The 27,864-nt window shown below is 48.3% G+C and overlaps 1 protein-coding gene across 2 annotated transcripts in view; it reads right to left on the bottom strand.

Annotated features, from left to right (window-relative positions):
• The window catches only part of TRAPPC13 (trafficking protein particle complex subunit 13), a 373,612-nt gene that overhangs the window by 212,677 nt on the left and 133,071 nt on the right, over window positions 1-27,864 (bottom strand). For both annotated transcript variants that reach the window (XM_086960695.1, XM_086960696.1), the window contains exon 4: window positions 13,196-13,280. In XM_086960695.1, coding sequence (XP_086816821.1) covers window positions 13,196-13,280 — 85 coding nt within the window. The remainder of the gene's footprint in view (window positions 1-13,195; window positions 13,281-27,864) is intronic.

Here is a 27,864-nt window from a genome sequence, read left to right as displayed (position 1 = left end):
GAATACGCAGCGCGCTATTGGACATCTTGGGACCGGACCTGGTGGAACCGCCAGAGGTTCCGCAACGTACCTATGTTATCAAAACCTCCTCCCCCCATAAATTAGTCACAAATTTATACAGACTGAGCAATTCGCACAGAGAGCAGCAGCACTCGAAAGCTAGGACAGCATGGCAGAATGATCTGCAGATTACAATAGACGATGGTGGAAGCATGGTGCAAACTGCCTCTGTCCTTGATGGGCCATATAGCCATTATGAAAATGGTGGTACTTCCCAGATTCTTATTCCTGTTTAACAACATTCCAATAGTGCTATCGAAGACCTTCTTTAAAAATCTGACGCAGCTACTGATTAGACTCGCTTGGGGGGGCAAACAGCCCAGGGTTAAATGGACATTACTTATGCTCCCATACGAGCTGGGAGGGATGAGCGCTCCGGACATGGAGAGGTAGTACAGAGTGGCGCAAGCAGCCCACTTGCACACGTGGATTCACGGAAATACCAACATTCCACATGTGCGCTTGGAACGACTTTTCGTGGACCCAATTCCGCTTCCGGCCACGGTATTTAAACCGGTGGACCATAGAGTTGGCATGTTAGACTCGATCACGACCACCAACCATGCATGGCACGCGCTACTGCAAGCTAAGGACTGCGTGTTACTATACTCCCCGCCTATGCCGATTGAATGTGCAGTATGGCTTGCACCGATTGCGGAGTAGGGAGTGACCCGAGCATTGCGCACGATGGGCATAGCCACGGCGGGGGATCTATTCTTAAATGGCACGGTGAAAACATGGGAGCCGACTGTCCCGGGAACCGACGAGGCCCCACTTCTTCTTAGCTTTCAATACCATAGAATACGCAGCGCGCTATTGGACATCTTGGGACCGGACCTGGTGGAACCGCCAGAGGTTCTGCAACTTACCTATGTTATCAAAACCTCCTCCCCCCATAAATTAGTCACAAATTTATACAGACTGAGCAATTCGCACAGAGAGCAGCAGCACTCGAAAGCTAGGACAGCATGGCAGAATGATCTGCAGATTACAATAGACGATGGTATGTGGAAATACTGCTGTGCGAGCACCAGGAAACTGTCACTAAATGGACGACACAGACTAATTCATTTCAAATATCTCCAACGAGTGTATTACACTCCGGAGAGGCTGCAAAGATTCGGCCTTAGACAAACGGCAGAATGTGAACGATGCCATATACCGAGTGCAGATTTCATGCACCTGGCATGGTGGTGCCCAGGAATTCGTAAATTCTGGGATGAAGTATTCCCGGAAATGAGCACGATATTGGAAATGGAGCTGACCGCTGACCCTGCTCTAGCACTTCTAGGTCACTCCAGGAGTCTCCCGGTGGCGAAGAGACGACTAGCTGATATGGGCATGCTGATGGCCAGACGTGTTGTTGCGATGTGCTGGATGAGAGGGCCACTGCCGACCAAGAAAAGATGGGCGCATGACATGCTGTACTGCTGCACGCAGTCAGAATGCTATAGCGAGCTGCTCCCTCCAACAAGTCGCCCCAAGAATTTCTGGGGCCTGTACCAGGCCCATTTGAGAGCAAAGGACGAGGAGGTGGATATACAGGCAGACGAAGACGATGTACAGGAACTCCTTGATGAGGACGACACAGAAGGTAAAAGTTGACAGCTACATAGATCAGGCACCACTAGAGACATCGAGACGAACTCTAATATACGTGTCGCATAGTGATACTGGTTAGATGGTGAAACACCCTGGCACATAGTAGGATGGGGATACCAGAACCTCACGAGCGGCAGGAGAACGGATCAGTAGAAGTCCAACTACTTGTGCAATAGGCAGGATACTACACGTAGTAACTGAACACTTTAGATGGGCAGGATAGCACGGCAGAGCATAGATTAGAGTAAGAGATGATTCATGTAGAGGGAGAGGGCTGTAATGATGCAGGGGAAAGGGGAAGTTGGGGTTTTGTTGAGATAGAAGTTTCTCAGGAATCATAGGTCTACGCACACTAGCTGAGTGGCGCCAGCAGCCCACATAGTTAAGAGGAGGTAGTCTTAATACACGCTGGCCTGGGCGGTCAGGGTGAAATAGTGTTGCCAAACACACCTGATTATACACACATGACCTTTGTTGAAAGCGCAGCCGGACCCCTGGGTTGTCGGCTAAATGGCTGTGTATAATAAGTCCGAGAAGCGCAGCTATGCTGCTAAAGTTTCGCTGCCGGCCTCCGGGTTGTAGGCTGCAAGCTGTGTATGACATTTAAGGATAATAAAGGTTTTTCAAAAAAATATATATATATATATAAATAGTCTTAAAAGACAAAAGTCTTAAGGGACATTTGTGTAAAGGTTCAAAAGGCGAACCCATCAGGGTTCAAATCCCATTGAGGAACAATAAAAGGAGTAGGAGGAAATTTATTGGTTAGGCCCTTAATAAATCATAATACAATAGGAGATTTAAACAAAGAGGGGTGATCCGGCAAACAAAGGAAAGTCGATCAGGCCGACAAATAACCTTTGATAGTTGCGACCGCAAAACCCTGCTGGGCCAAGGAAAGTGCAAGTATATTGGGCAAACGAGCCCTTAAAGGGTCAATGGACTTCTCCCCACTCCAAGCAACAAATTTAGACCATCTATAAGAATAAATAGATTTGGTGGAGTCACGCCTGGCCGATAAGATGACATCCACCACATCGTGTGGGAGAGAAAAGGAAATCAGGTTGCCTCGCTCAATCTCCTGGCATGAAGGTGTAAGGTCTGGAGCTGGGGGTGTAGAACCTGCCCCTCCATCTGGGAGAGGAGATCTGCCCTGTGAGGGAGACGGAGCGGAGGGCACAAGGAGAGGTGGAGAAAATTTGTGTACCACACCCTTCTTGGCCAATCCGGGTGATCAAAATAACTTGGGCCCGGTCTTGGCGAATCTTCCTCAAGGATATGGGAGGAAATGCGTAAAGGAGTTGCGAGTCCCAACTCAACTGAAACGCATTCCCCAAGGCTCCCTGCATCAGAAACTGGAGGCTGCAGAATGACTGGCAGTGAGCATTCTCGCGAGTGGCGAACAGGTCCACCTGAGGAGTTCCCCACGTCCGAAAGACATGACGAACTACCTCTGGATGGAGCCTCCACTCGTGGTCGGCAGAGAACTGCCAATTGAGACCTCTGCAGAGACACTGCGACCCTACTCCTCCCTGCTTGTTGACATACCACATCGCGGTCGTGTTGTCCGTCAGGACTTGAACTGACTGACTGCGAAGGAAAGGGAGGAAGGCCTTGAGCGCCAGACGTATCGCCCGCAATTCTAGAAGGTTGATGTGAAGGAACCTTTCCTCTGGAGACCAAAGACCTTTCACCTCCAGAACCCCCAGATGAGCACCTCACCCTAGAGTGGATGCATCCGTTATCACTGTGGCCACCGATGGAGATAGTTGAAAAGGCTTTCCTTGTGACAGATTGCCTTCCACGCTCCACCAAGAAAGATCCGCCGCAGTTTCTCTGGAGATCCTGACTGACTCCCTGAGATCTCCGCTGTGCTGATACCACTGCCTGCGGAGGCACCACTGGAGTGCCCTCATGTGCCAGCGTGCATGGTTGACCAACAGAATGCAAGAAGCCATCAGGAAGCCATCAGACCGAGCAGGCGAAGGACCTTCAGGACTGGAACGACCGCTCCACTGTAAAATAAAGGAATCATTTCCTGTATGTCGCAAATCCTTTGAGGAGGAGGGAATGCACGACACACAGTAGTGTCCAGTACCGCACCTATGAACAGGTTGCGCTGGGAGGGCACCAGGTGAGATTTGGGTACATTTATCGAAAAACCCAATCTGTGCAACAACTGAGTTGTCTCCCGCAGATGATAGAGCACTATCTCTGAAGATTCTGCTTTGATCAGCCAATCGTCCAGATACGGGAATACCAGAATACCCGACCTTCTGAGATGTTCAGCCATCACCTTGGTGAAGGCTCGAGGTGCAGTAGTAAGACCAAACGGACGGACGGCAAACTGGTAGTGTTGCGACCCAACCGTGAAACGGAGATACTTCCTGTGTGACTTCAGGATGGGAATATGAAAATACGCATCCTGTAAGTCGATTGACACCATCCAGTCCTCTTCCAGCAGCGCCTGAAGAACCTGCGCAAGGGTGAGCATCTTGAACTTCTGCTTCAGGTTAAGATTCAAGATCCTGAGATCTAGGATTGGACGAAATCTGCCATCAATCTTGGGGATCAGAAAATACCGGGAGTAGCATCCCTGACCCCTCTCCTGCTCCGGAACCCCCTCTATCGCACCTTTTCTGAACAGTGCCAGGACTTCTTCCTGCAGGAGTAACAGGTGGTCCTCCGAACAATAACCCTGGCAAGGAGGGTAATTGGGGGGAAATTCCCGAATAGGAAGAGCATACTCATTCTCCACGAGATTGAGAACCCAAAGATCTGATGTAATCAATTCCCAATCTCGCAGAAAATGGGTAAGCCGGCCCCCCACTGGGCACACATGATCCTGAATGGCGGATCTATGGTTGCTTTGCTGTGGTGGCAGGGGGCTGAGAAGGGGAAGAGGAGGAGGAGGAGGCTTGGCGACCTCTAGGACAAGCTTTCTGTCTGCCCCTTCATGACTTGTACAGCGTATTCTGCTGCGGCTGCTGCTGCGATTGTTTGTAGGCCCGAAAGGAAGATCTGCCAAATCCTCTAAATCGTTTCCCAAATGAGCCCCTGGTCTGAAGACCCAAAGACTTTGCCGTCGCTCTGCTGTCCTTAAACCGCTCTAAAGCAGCGTCAGCCTTTTTACCAAACAATCCTGACCCATCAAAGGGCAAATCCATCAAAGCAGACTTAAAATCCACAGAGAATTCTGAAGATTTCAACCACGCAGCTCTCCTTGCGGACACTAATGAGCCCATCACTCTCGCCACTGAATCAGCCGTGTCCAGCCCACTCTGGATTACCTGCCTTGCCGCAGCCTGAGTGTCAGAAATAACCTCCTGAAATCCCTTCTATCGTTTTCAGGAATTTTAGGCACCAACTGTTTGACGGAATACAGCAAAGCATGGATGTATCCACCCATCAAGTAAGTTGCATTTGAAGATTTTAGCGCCTTGCTGGCTGATGAAAAGATTTTCTTTGCTGCCTGGTCTTGTTTCATTGCCTCCTTTTCCCCAGGAACCTGCGGAAAAGCACCTGTTGATGTCTTTGAACAGGCAGCCTGCACAACTAAACTCTTCGGCAGGGGTGCGTTGACAAGAAATCCGGGTCACCAGGAGCCACTCTATACCTCCTCGCAACAGCCCTTGAAACAGCAGGAGCTGTCAGAGGTTTCTTCCAAACTTCATAAATGGGTTCAGCCAAAGCGTATTTAAATGGAAGCATTGGTTCAATAACGGAAGAAGGCGAGTGAAGGACCTCAATTAGAATGTTAGACTTGCATTCAGCGGTGGGCAGAGTAATATTTAACAAGTCTGCAGCCTTCTTAATTACAACGTGATAAGGTGTCACATCCTTGGAAGGCACGTCTGACACAGAGGCCAAATCCCACTCAGGAGACAGTTCAAGACCACTGGCCTCTCTCAGGTCATCAAAAGGATCCTCTAAATCCTGTAACTCCTCTTCCTCCACGTCTGCATCCCGATACCTTTCTTCCTCCAGAAGTCTCTGGGCCACACGCCTCGACCTCTCCTTCATGAACGAAGTCGACGGCTCCAGAACCGACTCCGCCGGAGCCGGAGTCGAACCCGAAGTCGGGCGAGGCAGCTTAACCCGTGGTCGAAGGGGATTCTGCATCGGAGTCGTGGGCACCGGCGTCGATGGAATTGGCATCGATGGATTCGGCGTCGAGGGCTTCGGCGGCGCCAGGAAATGCCACTGCGGTGCTAGAGCCGGCGTGAAAGGCATAAAGGGCGCAAGAGCATAAGCCTGAGGGACACCCAGGTTATACGCCAATGGACCCGGGACCAACCGGTGCACCAGAGGGGTACATTGCCCTGGAGTAAACGCCAAACATGGCATTCAGGAACGGAGATGGAACCTGACCTGGAGCCGAAAAAGCTGGATAAGGGCCCCCAGGTTGCTCCCGAGGGAGCGGAGTCGTCTCAACGTCGATCTCCTCTTCAGGCTGGTGCACCTGGGTCGACGAACCCGCAGGCAACAGAACCTCGCCTTCTCCAACTTCCTCCACCTCACCTTCATCCTCCTGACCAGAAGGGTGGGACAGGTCCGGAGAAGGATTCGCTAGCTGCTTCGGTGACTCAGGCGAATCCGGACGCGAAGCCTCACCCTCGGAGTCGTGGGCTTCCGTAGCCGAAGCCACCGCTTCTTTACAAAGTAGCTTCACCTGCGACTTCGGCCTTGAACTCTAGTCCTTCCCTGAGTGATGGCGAGACTCATGGCTCCTCTTCTTGTGCTTCTTTCTCGAAGACCTCGAAGCATGAGCTGAAGACGACGCAGAGTGCGACCTCGAACGAGACCTCAAACGGCGAGTTCGCGACTTTGAACTCCTTTTCTCCTTCTTGCTCTTCAATTTTGCCACAAGGAGTTTTGCTTCCCTCTCACGAAGAGCCTTCGGAGTCATCTTCTTGCAAGAAGAACAGTCCTCCACATCGTGGTCAGAGCTCAAGCACCAAACACAGCACTCATGTGGATCGGTGATGGTTAGAGGCGGCAGACCCGGAAGCAGAGGTCGGCCCAGGACCAGGGTTCGATTCCCGACGCGGCAGGGTCTTGGGCCATGGTCAGTGAACTCGATAATTCTCGCCTCGGTGCCTACTCTAACCATGGGTCCCACTCAGCAACTCTGGGCAATAGCTTGCCTAATCTCTACTAACGGCCACATCAGCGCCGGGGATGCTTGTCTTCACATTGGAGGTGCCCAGGAGGGACCATCTCACAGGGAAAGCCAGGATGGGTTCCCCAGCGGTATACAGCGCCGGGACGCCCCTTTGCTGGGGCAGCTGTGCGCTTTACAAGTATACGACATTTACGACATCATCTTGCCACATTCTCCGCACGCTTTAAAGCCAGTCTTCTTCAAAGACATCCCGACAGAAGACAAAGAAACACTAAAATAATCACAAAGTAACAAAGTTACTGTACAGCTACAGACGATCCCTTGAAATCCGTTAGCGTCGACGACGCAGAAAAAAGGGAACTGATGTCATCACGCCGGCGTGGGCCTATTATGGTGTCGGTGACGCCAGCGTAGTCGCGCGCGATGCCGTGCTTCTGTGACGTCGTCCACGTTGGCGCAAAGCTATAAAAAGAATTTCCGAATGTTGCTGACGCAAGGGGATATTCACAAGGTGAGGAATCCACTGGCAGATGTATCTATCAGAAATTGCTAGTAGTTCTAGGTGGTTTATGTGGAGTTTTTTTTGTTCTGCAGTCCACATGCCCTGAATGGTATGTTTTTGAAGATGCGCTCCTCAACCAGTGAGCAATGCATCTGCTGTTAGCACTATCTGTGGAACCGGATCGATAAATGGCCGTCCCTTGCAAAGAGCGATGTGTGCGGCCGTCCACCAACACTAGATCTGTCAGCTGACCTTGAGCCTGGTTCCACTGCTGTGCAAAGCATTCCCGTAGGGGACGCATTTGGAGTCTTGCATAAGGAACGATTATAATGCAAGAAGCCATCATTCCGATCAATTGCATAAACATTCCGGCTAGCAATGAATGTTGAGGTTGAAATTATGATATTAGATTTTGCATGTTGCCTATCCTGACTGGGTTGGGATATGCTAGACCTTTGCAAGTATCTATTATGCCTCCCATATATACTTGTGTGTGGGATGGCTGGAGGTGAGACTTGGTGAGGTTTACAGTGAATCCCAAGTTGTGAAGTAGTTGAACTGTTTTCTGAGTGTGGTGTAGGCAACTGTGGCTTTTAGTAGCCAGTCGTCTAGGTAAGGGAAGACTTGAATGTGTTGTCTTCTTAAAAGAACTGTGAATATCGCCAGACACTTGGTTAAGACTCTGGTTGCTGTAGTTACCCCGAATGGGAGAACTTTGAATTGATAACGTTGTCCGTCCACCACGAACCTGAGATATTTTCTGTGAGCCGGGTGAATGGGGATATGGAAATAGGCGTCCTTTAAGTCCAGAGTGGATAGAAAGTCGCCTTGCTGAAGCAGTGGGAGCAGCTGTAGAAGTGTGACCATGTCGAAGTGGTCTGACTGAATATAGAGGTTTAACTATCTGAGGTTCAATATAGGCCTGAGAGCCGTCCTTTTTCGGAATTAAGAAATACAGGGACTGCACTTTGGTCCCTTGATTATGTAATGGGACTGGTTCTATTGCCTGTTTTTCCAGGAGAGAGAAAACCTCTCGTTTTAAGAGGGTGAGATGTTCTGGCAAAATTGTATGTGTTCTTGGAAGAAAAGTTGGGGGAGTGCTAGTACGCTCCAGGCAGTAAATATACTGGATAATTTGTTTTACCCACTTGTCTGAGGTGATTGAGTTCAAGACAGGTAGGAATTGCGAGAGACGCCCCCGACAGGAGTGGAATGATTGGGGGGTAGTGGAAGGAAGTCACTGTTTGTTGGCAGGGGATGTGCGTGTAGAGTTACCTCTGCCTCTTCCCTTATTATTGTTTCCTCTATAACCTGCTTGAAAATAACCTTTGGAAGAGGGAAATTGGTTGTTACCATTGTAAGAGGAGGAGGAGGGATTTTCCTTGGACACCATCTTTGAACCATTCCTGTAAAAGGAGGAGCGAAAGGAACCCCTATTAGTAGGCAATTGTAAAGCCCCCATAGACTTTGGGGCCTCAGTGTCTTTCTTCATTTTCTTCAGCGAGGTATTGACTGCTGGCCCGAAAAGATGTTCTTTATCAAAGGGCTGGTTAAGTATGGAGGATTGTACCTCCTGTTTATATCCAGAAATCCTAAGCCAAGCATGTCTGCGCATAGCACCCCAATCGTATTTACTGCATGAGCTGCGGTGTCTGCTGCTTTTAGTGCACATTTAATGGACAAATTAGTGATGTGTTTGCCTTCCTGGATAAGGTCATTAGCCTTTGCTTTGTACTGATCGGGTAAGTGTTGCATGAGTTTTTTTAACTCATCGTAATGAGCCCTATCAAAGCGTGCTAGTAGAGCCTGCACATTTGCAATACGCCAATAATTTGCAGCCTGTGTAGCCACTTTCTTAACTGAGGCATCAATGAGGTGCCTTGATGCCTTCGGGCTTAGTTGCGCGATATAAGATTATTTTCAATTCATTTCATTTCGAGCTTGGACTCCTTGTCAGGGAAGGGGGGTCTCAGGGGCTCACCTGTGGTTTGAGAGTTCTCTCTCCTGCGGGCGTTAGAGACTACAAGAGTGTCCAAAGGCAACTGACCTTTGATGTAAGCAGGATCGGTAGGAGCCGGTTTATATTTCTTGTCTACTCTGGGTGTGAGTGTTCTTGCCTAACCAGGTCTTTAAATACCTCTTCTGTGTGCTTTAACATGCCTTTTAGCATTGGTAAAGTGTGAGGCGATCTTAGGGAATAAGTGAGTGTCTCAAATAGGAAGTCCTCTTAAACCCCGTGATGTTGAGCAGCTCTAATAATGAGCGGAACGTATCCAATGTTGTCCAATTAGGTGGGGAGGGTCTAGAGGATAGAGGTCAGGGTAGTTGTCTGTATCCGGTTCCTCATCATAATTTTCCCAAGGTTCAGTGTCTTGTGGTATAATCTGATCTTGTGATATATCCTGCTCTTCGTCCATATCCCCATCATCGTCATCCTGTGTAGTAGGTGAAAGAGGAGGTGGTGGTGAATTTGATGGTGAAATAATGAAATTAGGATTAGGAAGAGGAGAGGGAGGTGGAATGTAAGGCGGAGAAGAGTTTGTACCCATGTCCTTTTTCTTAAGAGGTAGAGGAGAGTCCTCTGAAAGATCAATCTTCCATTTTTTAGGAAGTGGCATAAATTTGACCTGTTTGAGGGTTAATGACATAGTCTTTTCTGTTTTGGATCCAAAGGTGATTCATTAGACCGAGGCTCTTTGGATGGAGTGTCCTTTTCTTTATGTGCCGATTTCAGCAACCAAGGTTTCGCCTCCGGCGCTTTTTGTGTCGAAGGTTTAGGCTGCGAGTCTTTGTTCATGGTAGGTTTCGGCTCCGAGCCTTTCAGTGTTAAAGATTTCAGCTCCAAATAGTTTCGGTGCGGGAGGTTTCAGTTCTGAGCCTTTAGGTGTGGAGGATTTCGGCTCTGAACCTGTAGGTGTGGAGGATTTCGGCTCCGAACCTGTAGGTGAGGAGGATTTCGGCTCCGAGCCTTTAGGTGTGGGGGATTTCGGCTCCAAACCTGCAGGAGTGGAGGATTTCGGCTCCAAAGTCTTCGGTGTTGAAGGTGTTGTCTTTGGTCCAGGTGGTGTGGTGACCAGAAGATGCTTCAACTTCTGTTTCTTGCCGAAGTGTTGGTTCAGCACCAGAATGGGGCCGGCTCGAGGCCGAGCCAGAAGGCTTCTCTTTATGTTTCTTAGCCAGGCTGGAGGGCGGGGCATCTGAAACTTTGTGTCAGTGCCGACCTGAGCCTGAAGGCATAGAGGGTACTGGAGCCTTTGTTTTATGTTGAGTGAGCAGAGTGGGATCAGTACTCAAGGTACGCTGACCCGGAGTGATGTGCTGTTCTTCTTCCATGTCGTAGTCTGCTTCGTATACGGAGACCTGTTCTTCTTCCCCGGCTCCTTCAACTGGATGTTGGATATCGCGATCTTCACTGAAGATGTCCGGCACGGAGCCGCTGTGATGTTGCATCTCGTGGCCTTGAGCCGGACGATCACGAATTGCCCTTTTCAATCGGAACGATGGACACGCATCACAGTCCTTTTCATTGTGTTCCAGGGATAAGCAGAGGTTGCAGACCTCGTGCAAATCGGTGCATGGAAGCTTAGCACGACACCCAGGACATAGTTTAAATGGAGTCCGCTCCATCGACTGCTAGCGCGATCGTCACGGAGAGGCCCAACGGCCCACCTCTGGTTTCACGATCAAAGGCTTTCTCAGTTGAAACGATGCGCGTCGAATGGGGAACCGCGATCGATGACAATACCGTTAAGGGTAGTGGATTGCACGTTGAAGGAGTTCAAAAACAATACCGGAGCGCAGCAATACACATCCGAACTAAATTGCGGAAAAAAACAATCTGAGGATGGAGTCGATGCCGATGCGCACTATCACCGAAAGGAGGAGTCACCTACCTCGTACTGGAAAGACTTCTTCGAAGAAAAACAAGGTGCAAACATCCGGACCCAACACTAGATGGCGATCTATGCTAAAGAATATGATCTACAGCTCATATGCCTCGAACCTGTTATTTCAGACAAACCTGGTAGAGTTTATATGGGCACGTAATAGCACAGGATAGATAACAAATACAAACTACCAAAGGTTGTCTACTGTCTCCTGCCTGTCAACCATCTTTGCCATGAACTCACTGTATGTGTACAGATTGCTGTCAGAGGAAAAGCTACAACAATAATGAATTTGCAGAAAAAAAAACAAAAAGTTAAGTATTCCACTAAAAAGTCAATGAAAAACTAGAGTGAGACATCAAACAAGAATGATTCACGTAGGTGAACCACATTAAAAAAAGAATTTGAAGGTGCGTTCTTTCCACTGAAGCATTTTATCTCTTCATAGCTAATGTACTCTCAATTCTTACCAAGCAATTTACAGGTGAATCAAGAGCAGTCTCCGTGTGCAAATAACAGTTCCTGAGCCAGCTTGATCTAGATACTCTGATAAAAGCTTTACATGCATAAAATAAAGTGTGTTTAAAACAGTTAGGATAGAGGGTAATGTAAATGCCAGAATGATGTCTCGTAGCATATGATGTTTTCAAAAGGAAACTTACTTTCAGTTACTGTGTTTTCAATTCTTAAGTGTACACTTGAGGTGGACCCTTGGTCTGTGACTCTGAGGAAATGTAACTGTTTATGCACTAAAGTTGGACTATTAGTTCTTTTTGCTCTAGATTACAAAGAGAATATTGCCAGAGTTGTATTGGTTACTTTTATCATTCCCAAATAAGACATTTATCCACAGTTAATATAGTAGTGAGTGCAACATTGGACACCAACCGTGTTGATTTGGTGCATTAATTATGGACTGGGAAATGTAAAAACTTAGGAAACAAAGAGCTGTTATCCTCCCAAAAAACTCACAGATACACAGGTTGAAAATAAAAAACCACATTGCGGGCCTGATCTACAAAGAACTGATTGGCAAACAGTGGTCGCAAATTGTGCACTATCTTTTTGCAAACCAACCTATGAACTACTACGTCAGTTTTTCAAAATCACTGTTCAGAGGGCTGCAATTCAACCTACCTCATTACTATTCATGAGGTAGATTGCAAATTGTGACGTACTCCGATTGGATGCCATCACAGGGATGGTAGCCTAATGGGATCAGCAGACCAAAATGTCTATGTTTACATATAAAGTACTCTTAAAAAATAAAAAAAGGAAAGTTGTCCCTAATTAACATTTTGTACACATTCATAATTACATTAGGTGAATGGGTTATCACCTCCTTTGAGAAGTTGGTAAACTATCACTGGTTTGCAACGAATAGTGTGGTCACAAACCACTGATACTTGCAATCACAAATCTCTATTTGGAAGGGTCCCCTAAATACGCCCCCTCCGAAATAGAGATTTGTTATGCCTTTACTAACCCATTTTGCAAATAGTTAACCGGTCACTAAATCACAAAATAGGTTTAGGACATTAAAAAAAGAAATGTTTTCATCGCAAACCCTGTGATTTTGTGAATTGCTGGCTTTGTGACCGCAAAACGGCTTAGCACATCTGGCACTTAGTTTGCTCTTAATGGAAAGGTAACGAAGTGCTGACTCGAGTCCATTTTAACACGCACTGTTTAAGGCTTAAACATATCTTACTGGACTATAAGAACTCCTTATATTCAGTTATGCCTGTGGAGGGTACTGTTTGATACCATATTTGTATGCTTAAACCTCAACCTTTCCTATAGGACTCACCTTCTAACTTGGTGGTAAGATTCTCCCTGCCCACAGACATACTACCCATGTTGTCCAGTACCCAGAAGCAGTCTTATGGAGTCACATATGAAGTAATTTCAGATTACATATATTTACACAAGATACCTGTAGAACATTCAACACTAGCTGAGCAGGACACTTTTAGAAAAACCTCCAATGTTTACACAATGTAAAAATTAAATACTTACCTTAACTAGTATGTCCTTCACAACTTGATTACTGTCATTATGTACACTGATGTAACTGGAAAAGGTTTCGCCGAGAAATATATTTCTGTTCCCAAAGAAAGAACACAGAACTCATTATGTTGCCCAAAACATTTGAAATGGCCACAATTAATCAAACTATGAGATAATAAATAAACTGACAACAGTTCTCAATTTCAACATTTTAGAAATACATGTTAGGCAGGAATCACGTGTTCTGCATACTCCTCTCATTGAGAGTAGGGCCCAGAATTTTGCAACTTGTTTATCTTTCTAGAGGTTTTGAATCACTAGATATGTTGTGTCTCCTCCTTCAATCAACAATGCACCAGGACAAAGCCTCCACTTCAAACTGTTTAACATTCAACAGGTGAGTAGTGTAAATGGAGTCTACCGTGGAAGACAGGTAACCAGTGCATCGTGAAATGCAAGTTGAAAAAGGAAGAGAGATCATTGCTGGCTTCTGGGGAAGAGGATGAGTGCATGTGAATCTACAGCACTACACGAATAAACAGATTTTCGTTGGATGAGTGGCTCTAGATACAGATACTCTGCATACTCAGTAAAGCAATTTCTTCCCAAAGCGTTGGCTAGCGAACCGACACAGATGTTTGAAATACTGTTTTTAACACAGTTTGGCCAACTAAAGCCTGTTGAGGGGCTTGCATCAGAGTAGTGTCTTGTGAACATGAGAAGCTGAGCAAGTGACAGCTTTACAGTCCACTGCCAAAGGGATGTTACCTAGGAATGCCACAGTGTCTTCCTTCTTGGTGGTGAAGCATTCCTTAGTGGGCACAGATAGTGTGCACTTGTCCTTGGCATAGCTGGATTGTATGCATTTAATGTCATATGGAAGAACTTAGACCGGTCTATGACTTTACATGAATGATTCAGAAAAGGGGGTGGTGATGAACAGAGTGTCTGAATTAAGCAGACCACTCTTACCCAGTCCAAAGATCAGGGCTTGATCCATCACCGCTTTTTAGCTCACTGCACCATCCCAGCTCAGAGCTTGGCTATATGCAAATTAGTCTGACCCTGGCCCAGTGCATCATGGGAACAGGGCAGACCAAACTACCAAGGCAATTCTTGTAATGGGAAGGAAACAAGCTACCGGGGACCGGTTTCTGGCATTTCAGCCGTCTTCGGCCCGGCTTGCTTGAATCCTGATGGTGCAATGAGCTAGGGACTCACATCTGAGTATACCCTTCCACGCTTATGGTGGACAAAAATGATTCAGAAAAGGGGGTGGTGATGAACAGAGTGTCTGAATTAAGCAGACCACTCTTACCCAGTCCAAAGATCAGGGCTTGATCCATCACCGTTTTTTAGCTCACTGCACCATCCCAGCTCAGAGCTTGGCTATATGCAAATTAGTCTGACCCTGGCCCAGTGCATCATGGGAACAGGGCAGACCAAACTACCAAGCCAATTCTTGTACTGGGAAGGAAACAAGCTACCGGGGACCGGTTTCTGGCATTTCAGCCGTCTTCGGCCCGGCTTGCTTGAATCCTGATGGTGCAATGAGCTAGCCGGGCCGAAGACGGCTGAAATGCCAGAAACCGGTCCCCGGTAGCTTGTCTCCTTTCTGGTGAAGAATTGGCTTGGTAGTTTAGTCTGCCCTGTTCCCATGATGCACTGGGCCAGGGACAGACTGATTTGCATATAGCCAGGTTCTGAGCTGGGATGGTGCAGTGAGATAAATAACGGTGACGGATCAAGCCCTGATCTTTGGACTGGGTAAGAGTGGTCTGCTTAATTCAGACACTCTGTTCATCACCACCCCCTTTTCTGAATCGTTTTTGGCCACTATAGGTGTGGCAGGGTATACTCAGACATGAGTCCCTTTCTCACTGCACCATCAGGATTCAAGCAAGCCGGGCCGAAGACGGCTGAAATGCCAGAAACCGGTCCCCGGTAGCTTGTCTCCTTTCTGGTGAAGAATTGGCTTGGTAGTTTAGTCTGCCCTGTTCCCATGATGCACTGGGCCAGGGACAGACTGATTTGCATATAGCCAGGTTCTGAGCTGGGATGGTGCAGTGAGATAAATAACGGTGATGGATCAAGCCCTGATCTTTGGACTGGGTAAGAGTGGTCTGCTTAATTCAGACACTCTGTTCATCACCACCCCCTTTTCTGTATGATTTTACATGATACATGATTTTAACTACTAGTTCTGGGTGGTATAACCATTTTGAGGCCCTCCATGAAAGCTTGAACAGGGATTTTGAAAAGGAACGTATGTTCCCTGTTTTGTATGTATGTTAATACTGCAGCCAGATGTTAAATCATGGAGGTGGATGCTATTCCAGCCTTTAGAGATGTAACAGGTAGAGGATCATGTCTTGCACAGAGCCTTTTAGGGAGGAGTAACTCTTTGCTGCATAGCAGACCGTGTGTAGTGGGCTTGCACATCGCGCACGGAATGTGCATGCATTCCTCTGGGACCTTGAGGTTACAGAATGATAGCACCTCTGGTACCAAATTGCTAGGTTAAGTTGTTTGGAGTCTGGTTTTCTGAGAAGAACCTGATGCCCAGTGAGAAGGTCCAGCTTCAGCAACAGTTTCTCATGTGGACTGACCCACATCTCCAGAGGTATGGAATGAATGGCCCAGGTTGGTGGATCTAGGATGAGAGTCATGGATACCGGTCTCATGTTCCTCGCCACATTTGTAATAAATGGGAGAGGAGCAAAAGCTTAAGTAAATATTCTTGACCAGTCCATACATAATGTATTACCCAATAATTGTGGGCATAGGTACCTGGAGTCAATGATTTGGTATTTTGAGTTTTCAGGGGTGGCGAGTAGGTCAATAGTTGAGGGCCCTCTGGAGGATTCAGTTGCCATTCATTGACTTCTTAATCTTTTCTGCTTAGTGTGAACACAAAACTGTTATCTGCCTTCAGCAGATGCTCTACTAACTGATGAATGTTGTTGCAAAAAGCTCAATGACAAATTTCTGGGGTGAGCACAGGCAGTTGGGGGAGCGGATGTCACTCGTTTCTAGATGTAGTACAAGGCCAGTATGCTGTCCATCTTTATACAACTGTTTTGCCCTGCATGAGTTTGTGGGAACCCATTAGGGCTAGATGGATGGCCAAGAGCTCTAGGTAGTTGATGTGCCAATCCTGATATAGTGGGGTTCAGGTGCCCTGAACAGTCACGTGGTGGAGGTGATCTCCCAACCACATGAGTAAGGAATCTGTGGTACCGGTCACTTGCGGAAGGTGTTTGAAACAAAAAAGCCTGCCAGCAACAACTTGTTGCAGATTCAACACAAGAGAATGTGCAGAGTTTTGGCCTTCACCAAAACTTCCATTGATCTTCCGCTTGTGGCGTTTGCCTCGGAAGGCACTCCGGAAGTGAGCGCCTGTGCAAACTGGTACACAGCACTATGGCAAAGCAAGAAGCCATCATCCCCAACAACTTCATTACCACCTTTTCAGTAAGATGACAGGCTATCTGAAAAAGAGCCAGCAACTTTTGGAACGCCATCACCCTCTCTATGCTTTCCAATGACAGCATTTAGAGTGGACCATAGGAAGGGCTGGATCAATTGGTGCCAAAGGTGGGACATTTTCGTGCTAATTGTGAATCCTAACTGATGGAGTAAGGACACTACTATTTGAATGTGTACTAGGTGCAGTACTGCTACTCTTGATCAGCCAGTCTAGCTATGTAAAGATGGGAATAGCATTTCTGCACAGTTGCACGGATACCACATTTCAAACATTTTGAGAACACCCCTGGAGCTGGGGTGACCCTGAAGAGTAAAACTTCGAACTGGTAGTGCGGTCCACTTGCCACAAAGCAAGTTACGGTTTTGGGCATGATGATGGAGAAATCGAAGTTGGCGACTTAAGTCCAGCACTGCTATGAAGCCCCCTTGTCAGAGCAGCAGGATGCTATCCTGAGAGAGGTTAAGTCAAAATTCTCTGACAGAATGCATTGGTTCAGCAGCTGAAGGTCTAGGATAGGTAGGATGGGCTTATCCTTTTTGGGTATTAAGAAGAGGAGGGAGTACACTCTTTCCATACTGGTATGAGGGCACCAACACAATGGCTTCTTTCCCAAGAAGCACCTGCACCGCGGTCTTGAGCAGCCGAAGATAGTCTGAGTTGAGGACTTGCTATTGAGGCAGAATATTTGGTGTAGAACACTAGGTAGTGCCCTTACCATACTACAGAGAGCTCCCATCTGTCTGATGTAATTCTTTCCGACAGGGGTACAAAAGCCCTCAGTCTTCCCCAAACAGGTGGTGTACAATTAGGAGGCCGGTGGAGGAGGGGGACAAATAGTCCATTGGCGAAGCAAAGCATGGCAGTGTAAGAGGATGCCGATTTTAGAGCCTATGGAGACAGTGTCTTTGGCATCTAGGCCACATTTAATGTTTGTATTAGATATTCCCTTAACTTCAGCCACCAGCTCCTTTCCTCTTTTCCTGTGAGCCATAGGGAGGTGTTTCATGAGGTCTCCTATTTCCTCCCAGTGGTGTCTGTTAAAACAATTCAGCAGGCATACAGAATTTGCAATCCACCAATGAGTAGCAACCCCCACCGCCATACGCTTACCATAACGTCTATCTGCTTACTTTTCTTGTTGAGCATGGGACATTGCCTGTACAGATGAAGATATGCGAGCCATGTGTACAGACAGTGAGTTGAATGGTACTTGACCTCTGGGTTTTCACTCTCCCCTGGAAATTATCATTGTCAATTTCAAAATGCCTTTGAAAATGGGGCTGGACTGTACCAATCTCTGACTTTAAGAGTCTCAACAAGGAAATCGTCCTTGTTCTGGACACAAATATGCATATTCACAATGTGATAAAGAGGGTCCAATGGATTACCACATGATAACTGGTGGTGACATCAGGTGGGGAGGGCATAGCAGGGTTAGAGACTAGATCTGTTTCTTTGGCAGGATCTACACTGACAGGATCTAGACTGTAGCCCTCCCATGGTGCTAAAGGCTCCAACCTTAAGCCCTGAGGAAGGTATGGTCTACAAGTGTCTGCATCTGTGCGAGGAGACTCAGGAGTGGTTTACTGAGAGTCAGGCTGTGGTGTGACACAGTGTGGGGGGGAGCAGTGGTGAAGGGGAACACCTAGTAGCGGGGAGGCAATGGTGGGCACTAAAGCTTTTGGTCCCCAGAGGTGAAGGAGGCTCAAAGGGTGACACCTACTCAAAGGCTAACCTGTGTTTCTTGGGAATTTCAGACAGGTATGTGACTGAGCTCAGGAGTAGTGGGCTTGGCTGGAATCTTCCTCAAAGAGGAGTGGATGAATACATTCTTTTGTTTCCTGTTGAGGACTTCTGTCAGTTGGATTGATTCCTCTGTGGTGTCGGATCTGGACGCCAAGGGATCCAGCAGCACTGGTCTAGGTAGGAATTTTGGTGTCAACTTCAACTCCAAAGAGGATTGTTAAACATCCTGGTGTCAAGGAAAAGTATGGCTCGGCACCTTTTGGTGGAGGCTTGCACAACATTGAAGAAGGCTCTCTGGGTCCAGACGTGTCCACTTGTGGAGCTAAACCTGAATGTCAGTGCCTGTCTAGACTGGACTCCGATTTGATGCCCAACTCTTTCAGGAGCGGTATTCTGCCTTGGTCTAGGGACACTTTGGAGGTCGTGATGGCTGGCTTGCCGCGTCTGCTGCAGGATTTTGGCCCCAAGTGTGGTCTGGTATCAGGCCAGAGTACCTCAGGGCTCAGTGTCAGAGGTTTGAGAGGACATCATCTCTGGGCTCTTGCCTTTCTGGGTGTCTGGAGGGTCTGCTTCTCCCTTGGCTCTGAACAGATTTTCTAGCCTAATGATATCAAGTGTTTTGTGGAAGGTTTGGTGTTGCGTTCTGTTATGTACTGAATGTTATGTTCCAGATACAAACGAAGAGGCTGTAATTCTTCCAGCAAGGTTTATTCCAATCTCAAGCCTGATGGCAGTACACAGCCTTCGCATTCACATCCGCTATTGAACTGCGTTGTCAACTCCACCATTTCCTGAAGGGTGTTAGATAGAGGTGATCTTGTGCATGATACCATTCTTCACAATAAACTCAGAAAAACAAATATAACAGAAATCGACACCCATGGTCCGTAATTATAGACTTAGGAAGCCCTTCCTTATGACAAATTTCTTCCAAAATATTTACCACCACTTTTGCATTAGCAATAGAAACAACCTTAACATCTGGCCTTTTTGAGAAGTGATCCACCACTACTATGGACAACTTACTGACTCCTTCCTTACCATGGACTGTTCCAAAGATATCTACTGCAATCTCTTCCAAGGCATTTGCAGGGGAACAATGGGATGCAAAGGGGTTTTATACATAACGTGATTTATCAGAATCCAGAAATTAAACACATTCACACACAACACTCAACTTCCCTATTCATCCCTGGCCACCAATAATACTGTTCAGCTCTACCTTTTGCTTTAACTATATCCAAGTGACAAAGCAATGATTGTGTTATATAATGTAACTGAGTGAATCATTCATCCGCCTCTCAATAACACATTATTCTCAACCAAAAACTAATTTCTCACCTCCCAGAATGGTATTAAGCGCTCATCTAACAACTTCCCAGGCCATCCTTTCTTCAAAAATTTGGATAAGTTTCCCTAAACACTGTACTTGAGAAACTCACTTTCCTAGTCATCCCACTTCACACCTCAAATCTCCTCTTCAGACAAACTAGCAACCAAATACTCTTCCCATTCACTCTTAACTTCCAATTTCATAGGTAGAGACAATCTACTCGGAAAAACTGCAACTTTATTCTGTGCTCCTGGCACATAGATAGATCATAATTGTAATCCAACAATTGTACAGACTGTCTTGCAATCCTAGGAGAAGCATTTGTGAGTCCATCTGTGGTAAGTACCTTTGTCAAGGCCTTATGATCAATATGCAACACTCTTGTTCCCCACGCACACTGACAAAAGTGTCTCAGCCCCACACACAGCTCAACATTTCTCTTTCTATAACCAAATATTTCTCTTCAGTTGGTGTCAAAGCACTAGCAGCAAAAGTGCAAATGCTACTTACCAGTATGCATCTGTTCTTGGCATGTAGGGCTGCAGACATTCATATCTGTGCATAGATCGCCGCCTAGTGTTGGGTCCGGATGATTGCACATTGTTGTCCTGGAAGAGTCTTCGAAGTATCACGAGATAGGTGGCTCCTCCCCTGGACTACAGTGCGCATGGGCATCGCCTCCATCCCCAGATTGTTTTTAGCCATTGGCAGAGATGGAGTGACATATGTAAGTGATGCCCTATGCTAAGAGTATGAAAATATGTGTAAAGAAAAATACTGCAGCTGCTACAGGCGCCGGGGAGGAGGGCGGGCGATATGAATGTCAGCAGCCCTACATGCCAAGAACAGATGCATACTGGTAAGTAGCATTTGCAGTTCGAGGCATGTGGGCTGCTGAATTCATATCTGTGCATAGAATACATAGCAGTCCCTCCATTAGCGGCGTCCGCCCGTGCCAGCTGCAGCCGTTTGAAAAAGCGTTTTGAGAACAGCCTGGCCAACAGCTGCCTGCTGTTTAGAGTGCACATCTACACAGTAATGCTTAGTGAAAGTATGTGTGGTAGACCATGTAGCTGCTCTACAAATATCTTCTAAGGGAATGTTACCTAGGAAAGCAATAGAGGCCCCCATCTTTCTGGTGGAGTGGGCTCTTGGTGGAATTGTGAGAGTGCGTTTAGCTTTAGCGTAACAGATCTGAATGCATTTCACTATCCACCTAGCGATCCCAGCTTTGGAGATAGCATTTCCCTTGTGGTGTGAGGCAAAAGCAACAAAGAGTTGCTTGGTCTTACGGAAATCTTTAGTCCTGTCGACGTAGTACATCAAGGCTCTTTTAACATCAAGGGTGTGGAGCATCCGCTCCGCCAGTGACTCTGGGTTTTGAAAAAACACTGGTAACTCAATTGTTTGGTTCATGTGGAATTGAGATACAACCTTGGGTAAGAATTTAGGGTTAGTGCGGAGCACCACCCTGTTAGCGTGTACTTGGAAGAAAGGTTCCTGGATGGTGAGCGCCTGCAACTCGCTAACCCTCCGTAGCGATGTAATTGCTACTAAGAAAGCAACCTTCCAAGTCAGAAACTGAAGCTCACAAGAGTGCAGTGGCTCAAAGGGAGGACCCATCAGCCTTGTAAGAACCACATTGAGGTTCCATTCTGGAGCTGGTGGTGTCCGCGGTGGAATGACCCTTTTGAGTCCTTCCAGAAAAGCCTTGATAGCAGGGACCTTAAAAAGGGACAGGTGTTGCCTATTTTGAAGGTATGCTGCCATCGCAGACAAATGAATGCGGATAGAAGAGTACGCCAAATTGCATTGGTACAGGTGGAACAGGTAGCAAATAATGTTCTGAATGGAAGCGTCCAGTGGGTCAATATTGTGGTGTACACAGTACATGACAAAACGCTTCCACTTGGCTGCGTAACAAGCTCGAGTAGTGGGCTTCCTTGCCTCCCGAATGATGTCCATACAATCGGGGGGAAGATTGAGGTAGCCAAACTCTAGGACTTCAGGAGCCAGATCGCCAGGTTGAGCTGTTGCGGATCTGGGTGCTGAATGTCGCCATGGCTCTGCGTCAGAAGGCTGGGGGTGAGATGAAGCCTTTGATGCGGTACCACGGAGAGTTCCAGAAACGTGGTGTACCATGGTTGGCGAGCCCACGTTGGAGCAACCAGGATGAGAGTCATCGAGTGCTGCCTGAGTTTGCGTGCCACCAGCGGTATCAGAGGTGCTGGGGGAAAAGCGTACGCAAATCTGCCTGACCAGTTCATCCACATCGCATTGCCCTGTGATTGCGGGTGTGGGAACCTGGCGGCGAAGCTTTGGCATTTTGCGTTCTCCTTTGTGGCGAACAGGTCTATCTCTGGATGACCCCACCTTTGGAAGTACGGTTGGAGTACTGATGGGTGTATCTCCCACTCGTGCATTTGGTGGCTGTGCCTGCTGAGCAGGTCCGCCATCTGGTTGTCTTTGCCCGGGAGATGCTCCGCCATGAGGAAGATGTTCCTCTGAATGGCCCACTTCCACATGCTCTGAGCCAGATGAGACAGCTGCGGAGAGTGTGTGCCTCCCTGCTTCTGGATGTAGTACATGGCCGTCATGTTGTCCGTCCGGATCAACACAACCTTGTTGGACAGATGTACTTTGAATGCCTTTAAAGCCATGAAGATTGCCATCAGTTCCAGAACGTTGATGTGCATCTTCCTCTGCTGTAGTGTCCATAGTCCCTGCACCGTGTAATGGAGTACATGCGCTCCCCATCCCTGGAGAGAAGCGTCCGTCGTCAGGATAATCTGTGGCACAGGCTCCTGGAACGGTCGGCCCTTGCAAAGGTTTAGTGGATTCCACCAATGCAGAGAGTTGTACGCCCGACCGCTCACCAACACTAGGTCTGTCAGTTGCCCATGAGCCTGAGTCCACTGACGTGCCAAGCACTCCTGAAGCGGACGCATATGTAGTCTCGCGTGCGGGACGATGGAGATGCAGGAGGCCATCATGCCTATCAACTGCATGAACACCTTCGCTGGAAGCGAGTGCTGAGGTCTGAATCGTTGGATCAGAGTCTGGATGCTGGCGATTCTCACTGAATTTGGCTGCGCAGTGGCTGCCAGCGTGTCTATCGTCGCGCCCAGATACTGCCGTACATGGGCGGGCTGGAGATGAGATTTTGGATAGTTCAGCGAGAATCCCAGATCGTGCAGGAGATGAATAGTGCGGGACAAGTGGTCTGCGCACTGCTGTTTTGTCCTTGCCTGAATGAGCCAGTCGTCCAGATAAGGATAAACGTGGACGTTCTGGCGTCGCAGATGCGCCGCCACAGTCGCCAGGCACTTCGTAAAGACTCTTGGCGCTGTGGTGACCCCGAACGGCAGAACCCTGAACTGGTAGTGCTGGTCTAGGATTGTGAATCTGAGATACTTCCTGTGTGAAGGATGCAGGGGAATATGAAAGTACGCATCCTTTAGGTCCAGTGTGGCCAGGAAGTCCCCCTGTTGAAGCAGAGGGAGAACCTGCTGTAACGTGAGCATATGGAAGTGCTCCGAGAGAATATACCAGTTGAGGGGCCTGAGGTCCAGGATGGGCCTGAGGGATCCGTCCTTTTTGGGGATCAAAAAGTACAGGGAGTAAACCCCTGTTCCCCTTTCCTGCAGTGGAATGTGCTCGATTGCCCCTTTTTGCAGCATGACTGTGACCTCCTGCTGCAACAAGTGCAAGTGCTCGCCGGACATAGGACGGCTTCTTGGAGGAATGTTTGGTGGAGTGGAAGTAAGTTCCAGACAGTAACCGTACTGGATAAGAGATCTCACCCACCTGTCCGTGGTGATGGATTTCCACGCGGGCAGGAACTGCTGGAGTCTCCCCCCGACCGGTGTTGAGTGGTCGGGGGGCAGTGACAAGACGTCACTGCTTGTTGGCGGCGGTGGACCTGGAGCTATTGTTTCCACGTCCCCTGCCCTTGACATTGTTGCCTCTGTAGCCACCTCTACCCTTGTTTGTGTATGAGGTCTGGGTATTGCCTTTATAATACTGGGTGGATTGCGATGCTTGACCCCTGGAGGTGCCTCTGGAATTGGAGCGGCGAAAGGAACCACCCCGAAACTGCTGAGATTGGAGGGCCCCCATAGATTTAGCAGTGTCTGTGTCTTTTTTCATTTTTTCCAGTGTCGCATCCACCTCGGGGCCAAACAGGTGGTCAGGATTAACTGTTTGGTTGAGTATGGTTGTTTGGATATCTGGTTTAAAGCCTGATATGCGAAGCCATGCATGTCTTCTCAGCACCACACTAGTGTCGATCGCCCTGGAGGCAGTGTCATCTACATCTAGCGCACATTTGATGGAAGCGTTAGTGATCAGCTTGCCCTCCTGAATTAACATCTCCCCAGCCTCCTTGTACTGGTCAGGTAAGTGCTGCAACAGTGTCTCTAGGGTGTCATAATGAGCCCTATCGTAGCGTGCAAGTAGGGCCTGCGTGTTTGAGATACGCCAGATGTTAGCTGCCTGTGCAGCAATCCTTTTCCCTGAGGCCTCGAATATTTTCGACTCTTTGTCTGGGGGAGGAGCGTCACCAGTTGTCTGTGAATTTGCCCTCTTCCGAGCGTTGGATACAACCAAAGAGTCCAATAGCAAGTGTCCCTTGATGTATGTTGGATCTGAGGGCGCTGCCTTATACTTTTTATCAATTCGAGGATTGATGACACGCGCCCGAGTGGGCTCCTTGAAGACCTCCGGTGCGTGCTTTAGCACTCCTTTGAGCATTGGCAATGTCTTGACCGACTTCTCGGCCACTGAGAAGGTGTCAAACAAAAAGTCCACATCCACAGGATCTGAGTGGAGCTCGACATCATGGTTAGCTGCAGCCCTCTCAATCAAGGCGTTGAAGGCTGCAGAGTCCTCCGTTGGTGAGGTCTTTGCCGCAAAGAGCTGCGGTTCCTGACCCGATTGCGGGTCATCTGGGTCGGCTCCGGCCGACCAAGGTTCATGTTCCTCCTCCGGATCCGAGTACGCCGGATAGTTGTACTCGACCTCCTCTTCATCGTCACCTTCCCCCGCGTTAGAACGCGTTGGAGAACGTTCCACATGTCTGGGAGACGAAGGCTCCATAGGGGCCGAAGCGCCCGTCGAGTCCTTCTTGTTCTTAAGAGGAATCCGAAAATGTTCCAGCACTGGCTCCCTGGTGATTTTCCGTTTGAGGAGGGACAATTTCCCAGTATTGGCGTCGATGATGACCTCTCGGCGCTCTTCCTCCGCGAGTGGCTGGAGCCGAAGCTTCGACACCACCAACGCTGCTTTGGACGTCGACGTCTCCTTCGAGGGCACGTCCGCCCCTTGCTTCGGAGCGAAGGCCTTCGGCGCCGACTTTGGCGGCAGGGTGTAGCGAATAGGCGTTTGCGCCTTCGCCGGCTTCGATGCGGGCTTTGGCTTCACTCCCTCTGGTTCGGGAACCTCAGCGTTTCGAATCCGTTGGAGGGATTCAACGACCTTCTTCGTCAAGGCCGGAGAGGGCTTGACTGTCTCGAGCGATTTCCCTGAGTCGGGAGTCGAGTCTGCCGGGGGCAGCGTCTTCGGAGTCGACACCTTGCCATCCTTGGCCCCTACGGTCGGAGCCGGCACAGCCGGAGCCTTGGAATCGCTTTGGCGCTTCTTTGGAGCCTTCTTTGGGTCGTCGACCTCGACCATCTTCGGTGCCGACGCAGCCGCGTCGACCACCTTCGTCTTCGGCGTCGACCCCGAGGCCTTGGGGTCGGCCATTTTGGCGTGGCCTTTCAAGTCGGCCATTTTGACTTTTTTAGTTGTTGACGCCTCTGGAGCCTTCTGCCCCACCAGTGGAGCTTTCACTTTCGGTTTCGAAACCGATGGTGTAGATCCCGATGGCTTCACTTTCGTTTTCTTCAACGTGAGTGGCGCCTCAGAAATGTCCGCGGCCGGGCCGAGAGGCGGGGCAGTTGGACTATTAGCAAGGTCTTGGGTAAGGCCCGAAGGCGATCCCTCGACCTGGGCCGTATGTCGGGGAGTATCCCCTGAGGCAGTCTGGGGGTGCTCTTCCTCCGAGCTATCCCCCACGGTGGCAATGGCTCTATCGTCGTCCCCTACCTCGTCGCCGGCTTCATCAAACTCCTCATCCTCTGCGTCGTAGTCCTCTCCCTCCGACGCAGGGCTAGAGTCCGAAACTTGAAAGACATTCTCGTCGTCTTCAAATGCTTCAAAGATGTTGTCCGGCGGGGGCGCAGGGGGCGCCGACAACTGGGCCTGGAGTCGAGCGGCCCGACGATGCTTCAGGGTCTTCTTGCACCGGAACTTTGAGCAGGCCATGCACCTGGCCTCGTCATGGTCCGGTGATAAGCACTTGTTGCACACAGGGTGCACGTCGAGGTGCGAATATTTGGAGGTGCACACCGGGCACCTCTTGAATGGAGTCCGTTCCATGTTCAGGAACTCGGAGCGTCGAGTAGGCCCGTCCGCGCCGGGAGCACGCGGAGGGGCAGAGAATGTTCGGAGCTGAGAATAAGATAACCCGAACGAAACAATACCGACGCCCCGCCTAAAGACCTTTTGGTCTCAAGTAGAAAAGTAAAACCACTATCGGTTCCGACAGAGGGAACCGAAACACATCCGAACCCAATGGCGGAAAAAAACAATCTGGGGATGGAGGCGATGCCCATGCGCACTGTAGTCCAGGGGAGGAGCCACCTATCTCGTGATACTTCGAAGACTCTTCCAGGACAACAATGTGCAATCATCCGGACCCAACACTAGGCGGCGATCTATGCACAGATATGAATTCAGCAGCCCACATGCCTCGAACCTATAATAACTTTCATCCAGCATCATTGATCGGAGATAAGACTGGTACTAAGACTTACCACAAGCATCAGTAGTAACAAAGCTTTTACTTTTTGGGTCAAACCCCTGTAAAAATAGTGCCTCCCATATTTCCTTCTTGATACTTTCAAATGCAAGTTGGCGCTCCTGGGATCACTCAAACTTGTGTTCATTTTTCAACAATTGTCTAATGTTGTACATCTTCACAGACAAATTATTCACAAATTTTGAATAAAACTCGGCAAACCCTAAAACACATGTACCTCATCTTTGTTCTGAGGTTTGGGAGCCAACTTAATAGATTCCACAAGGTCTTCTTTGAGTACCATCATATTCCGCCTTAATTTCCTCCATGATCGATATGTCATCTTGGTAAAAAGTGACATTTTTTACAACCTTAAACAATGAATACATGAGGCATATAAACATCACTGCTGTGGAAGCTAACCAAAAGGAACCCGCCTAAACTGGCAACGCTCTATTAGAGTGATAAATGCAGTAAGAGGTTTACTGTGCTCATGCAAAGGAACCGGGTGGTAAGCTGCAGTCGCATCTATTATTGAAAACTTTTCCATAATCCTGGTAAGTACCAATAATTTAGTAGTACGTGGTAAAGAAATTTATCAATGAAGATGTTCTTATTAAGGTCTCTTATGTCGATGCACAACCTAACAAGGCCACAGGCTTTTCTGGCTACAACTAAGGGAGCCATCCAGTCAAAGGACTCAATGTATTCAATAATGTCAGAATTCTCAAATTTGTTTAGTTCTCCCATTACCTCTTCATTAATTGTCAAAGGTCCACCCCTCATCTTGTGCACACATGGTTGTGCATCTTCCTTAAGAACAAACTTATGTGCAAACTCCACAAGTTTGCCAATGTTCCCAGAAAATACTCCTCGCAGGTGAAACATTAAAAGCTGTGTGTGCAGCTCATGGCACATACACAGGACCCCTGCTGGTAACACTTAGTAACAGCTCAGTTGTGGATGGGGCCATTTTAGAACTCTTTCAGGGGGCCACGAGGCATGCAGAAGCTACTGGGCCCAGCTGTGGTGGTTGAGACCTTTTAATCCTAAAGTCCTAGGGCCCCTACTATGGATCCTAAACAGGGCCAAGTACCCCTTCTGCACTTGACTCTTAGTTGAAGCTGTTGATGAGCACAGGAAAAAAGTATGATGGGACGGCTAATGGAACAGCTACCTTAAACAGAACAGGCGATCCTGGATATAGCGACTGACAGCCCAGTGTTGCAGGGTCGTTGGTCAAAGGGTTTATCCACCAGGGTTCTGCT

This window comes from Lissotriton vulgaris, chromosome 3_1 (assembly GCF_964263255.1).
Source record: "Lissotriton vulgaris chromosome 3_1, aLisVul1.2, whole genome shotgun sequence".
Taxonomy (NCBI): Eukaryota; Metazoa; Chordata; class Amphibia; order Caudata; family Salamandridae; genus Lissotriton; species Lissotriton vulgaris.
Note: the sequence above shows the minus strand (reverse complement) of the source record. Positions and strands in the feature narration are given on the sequence as shown.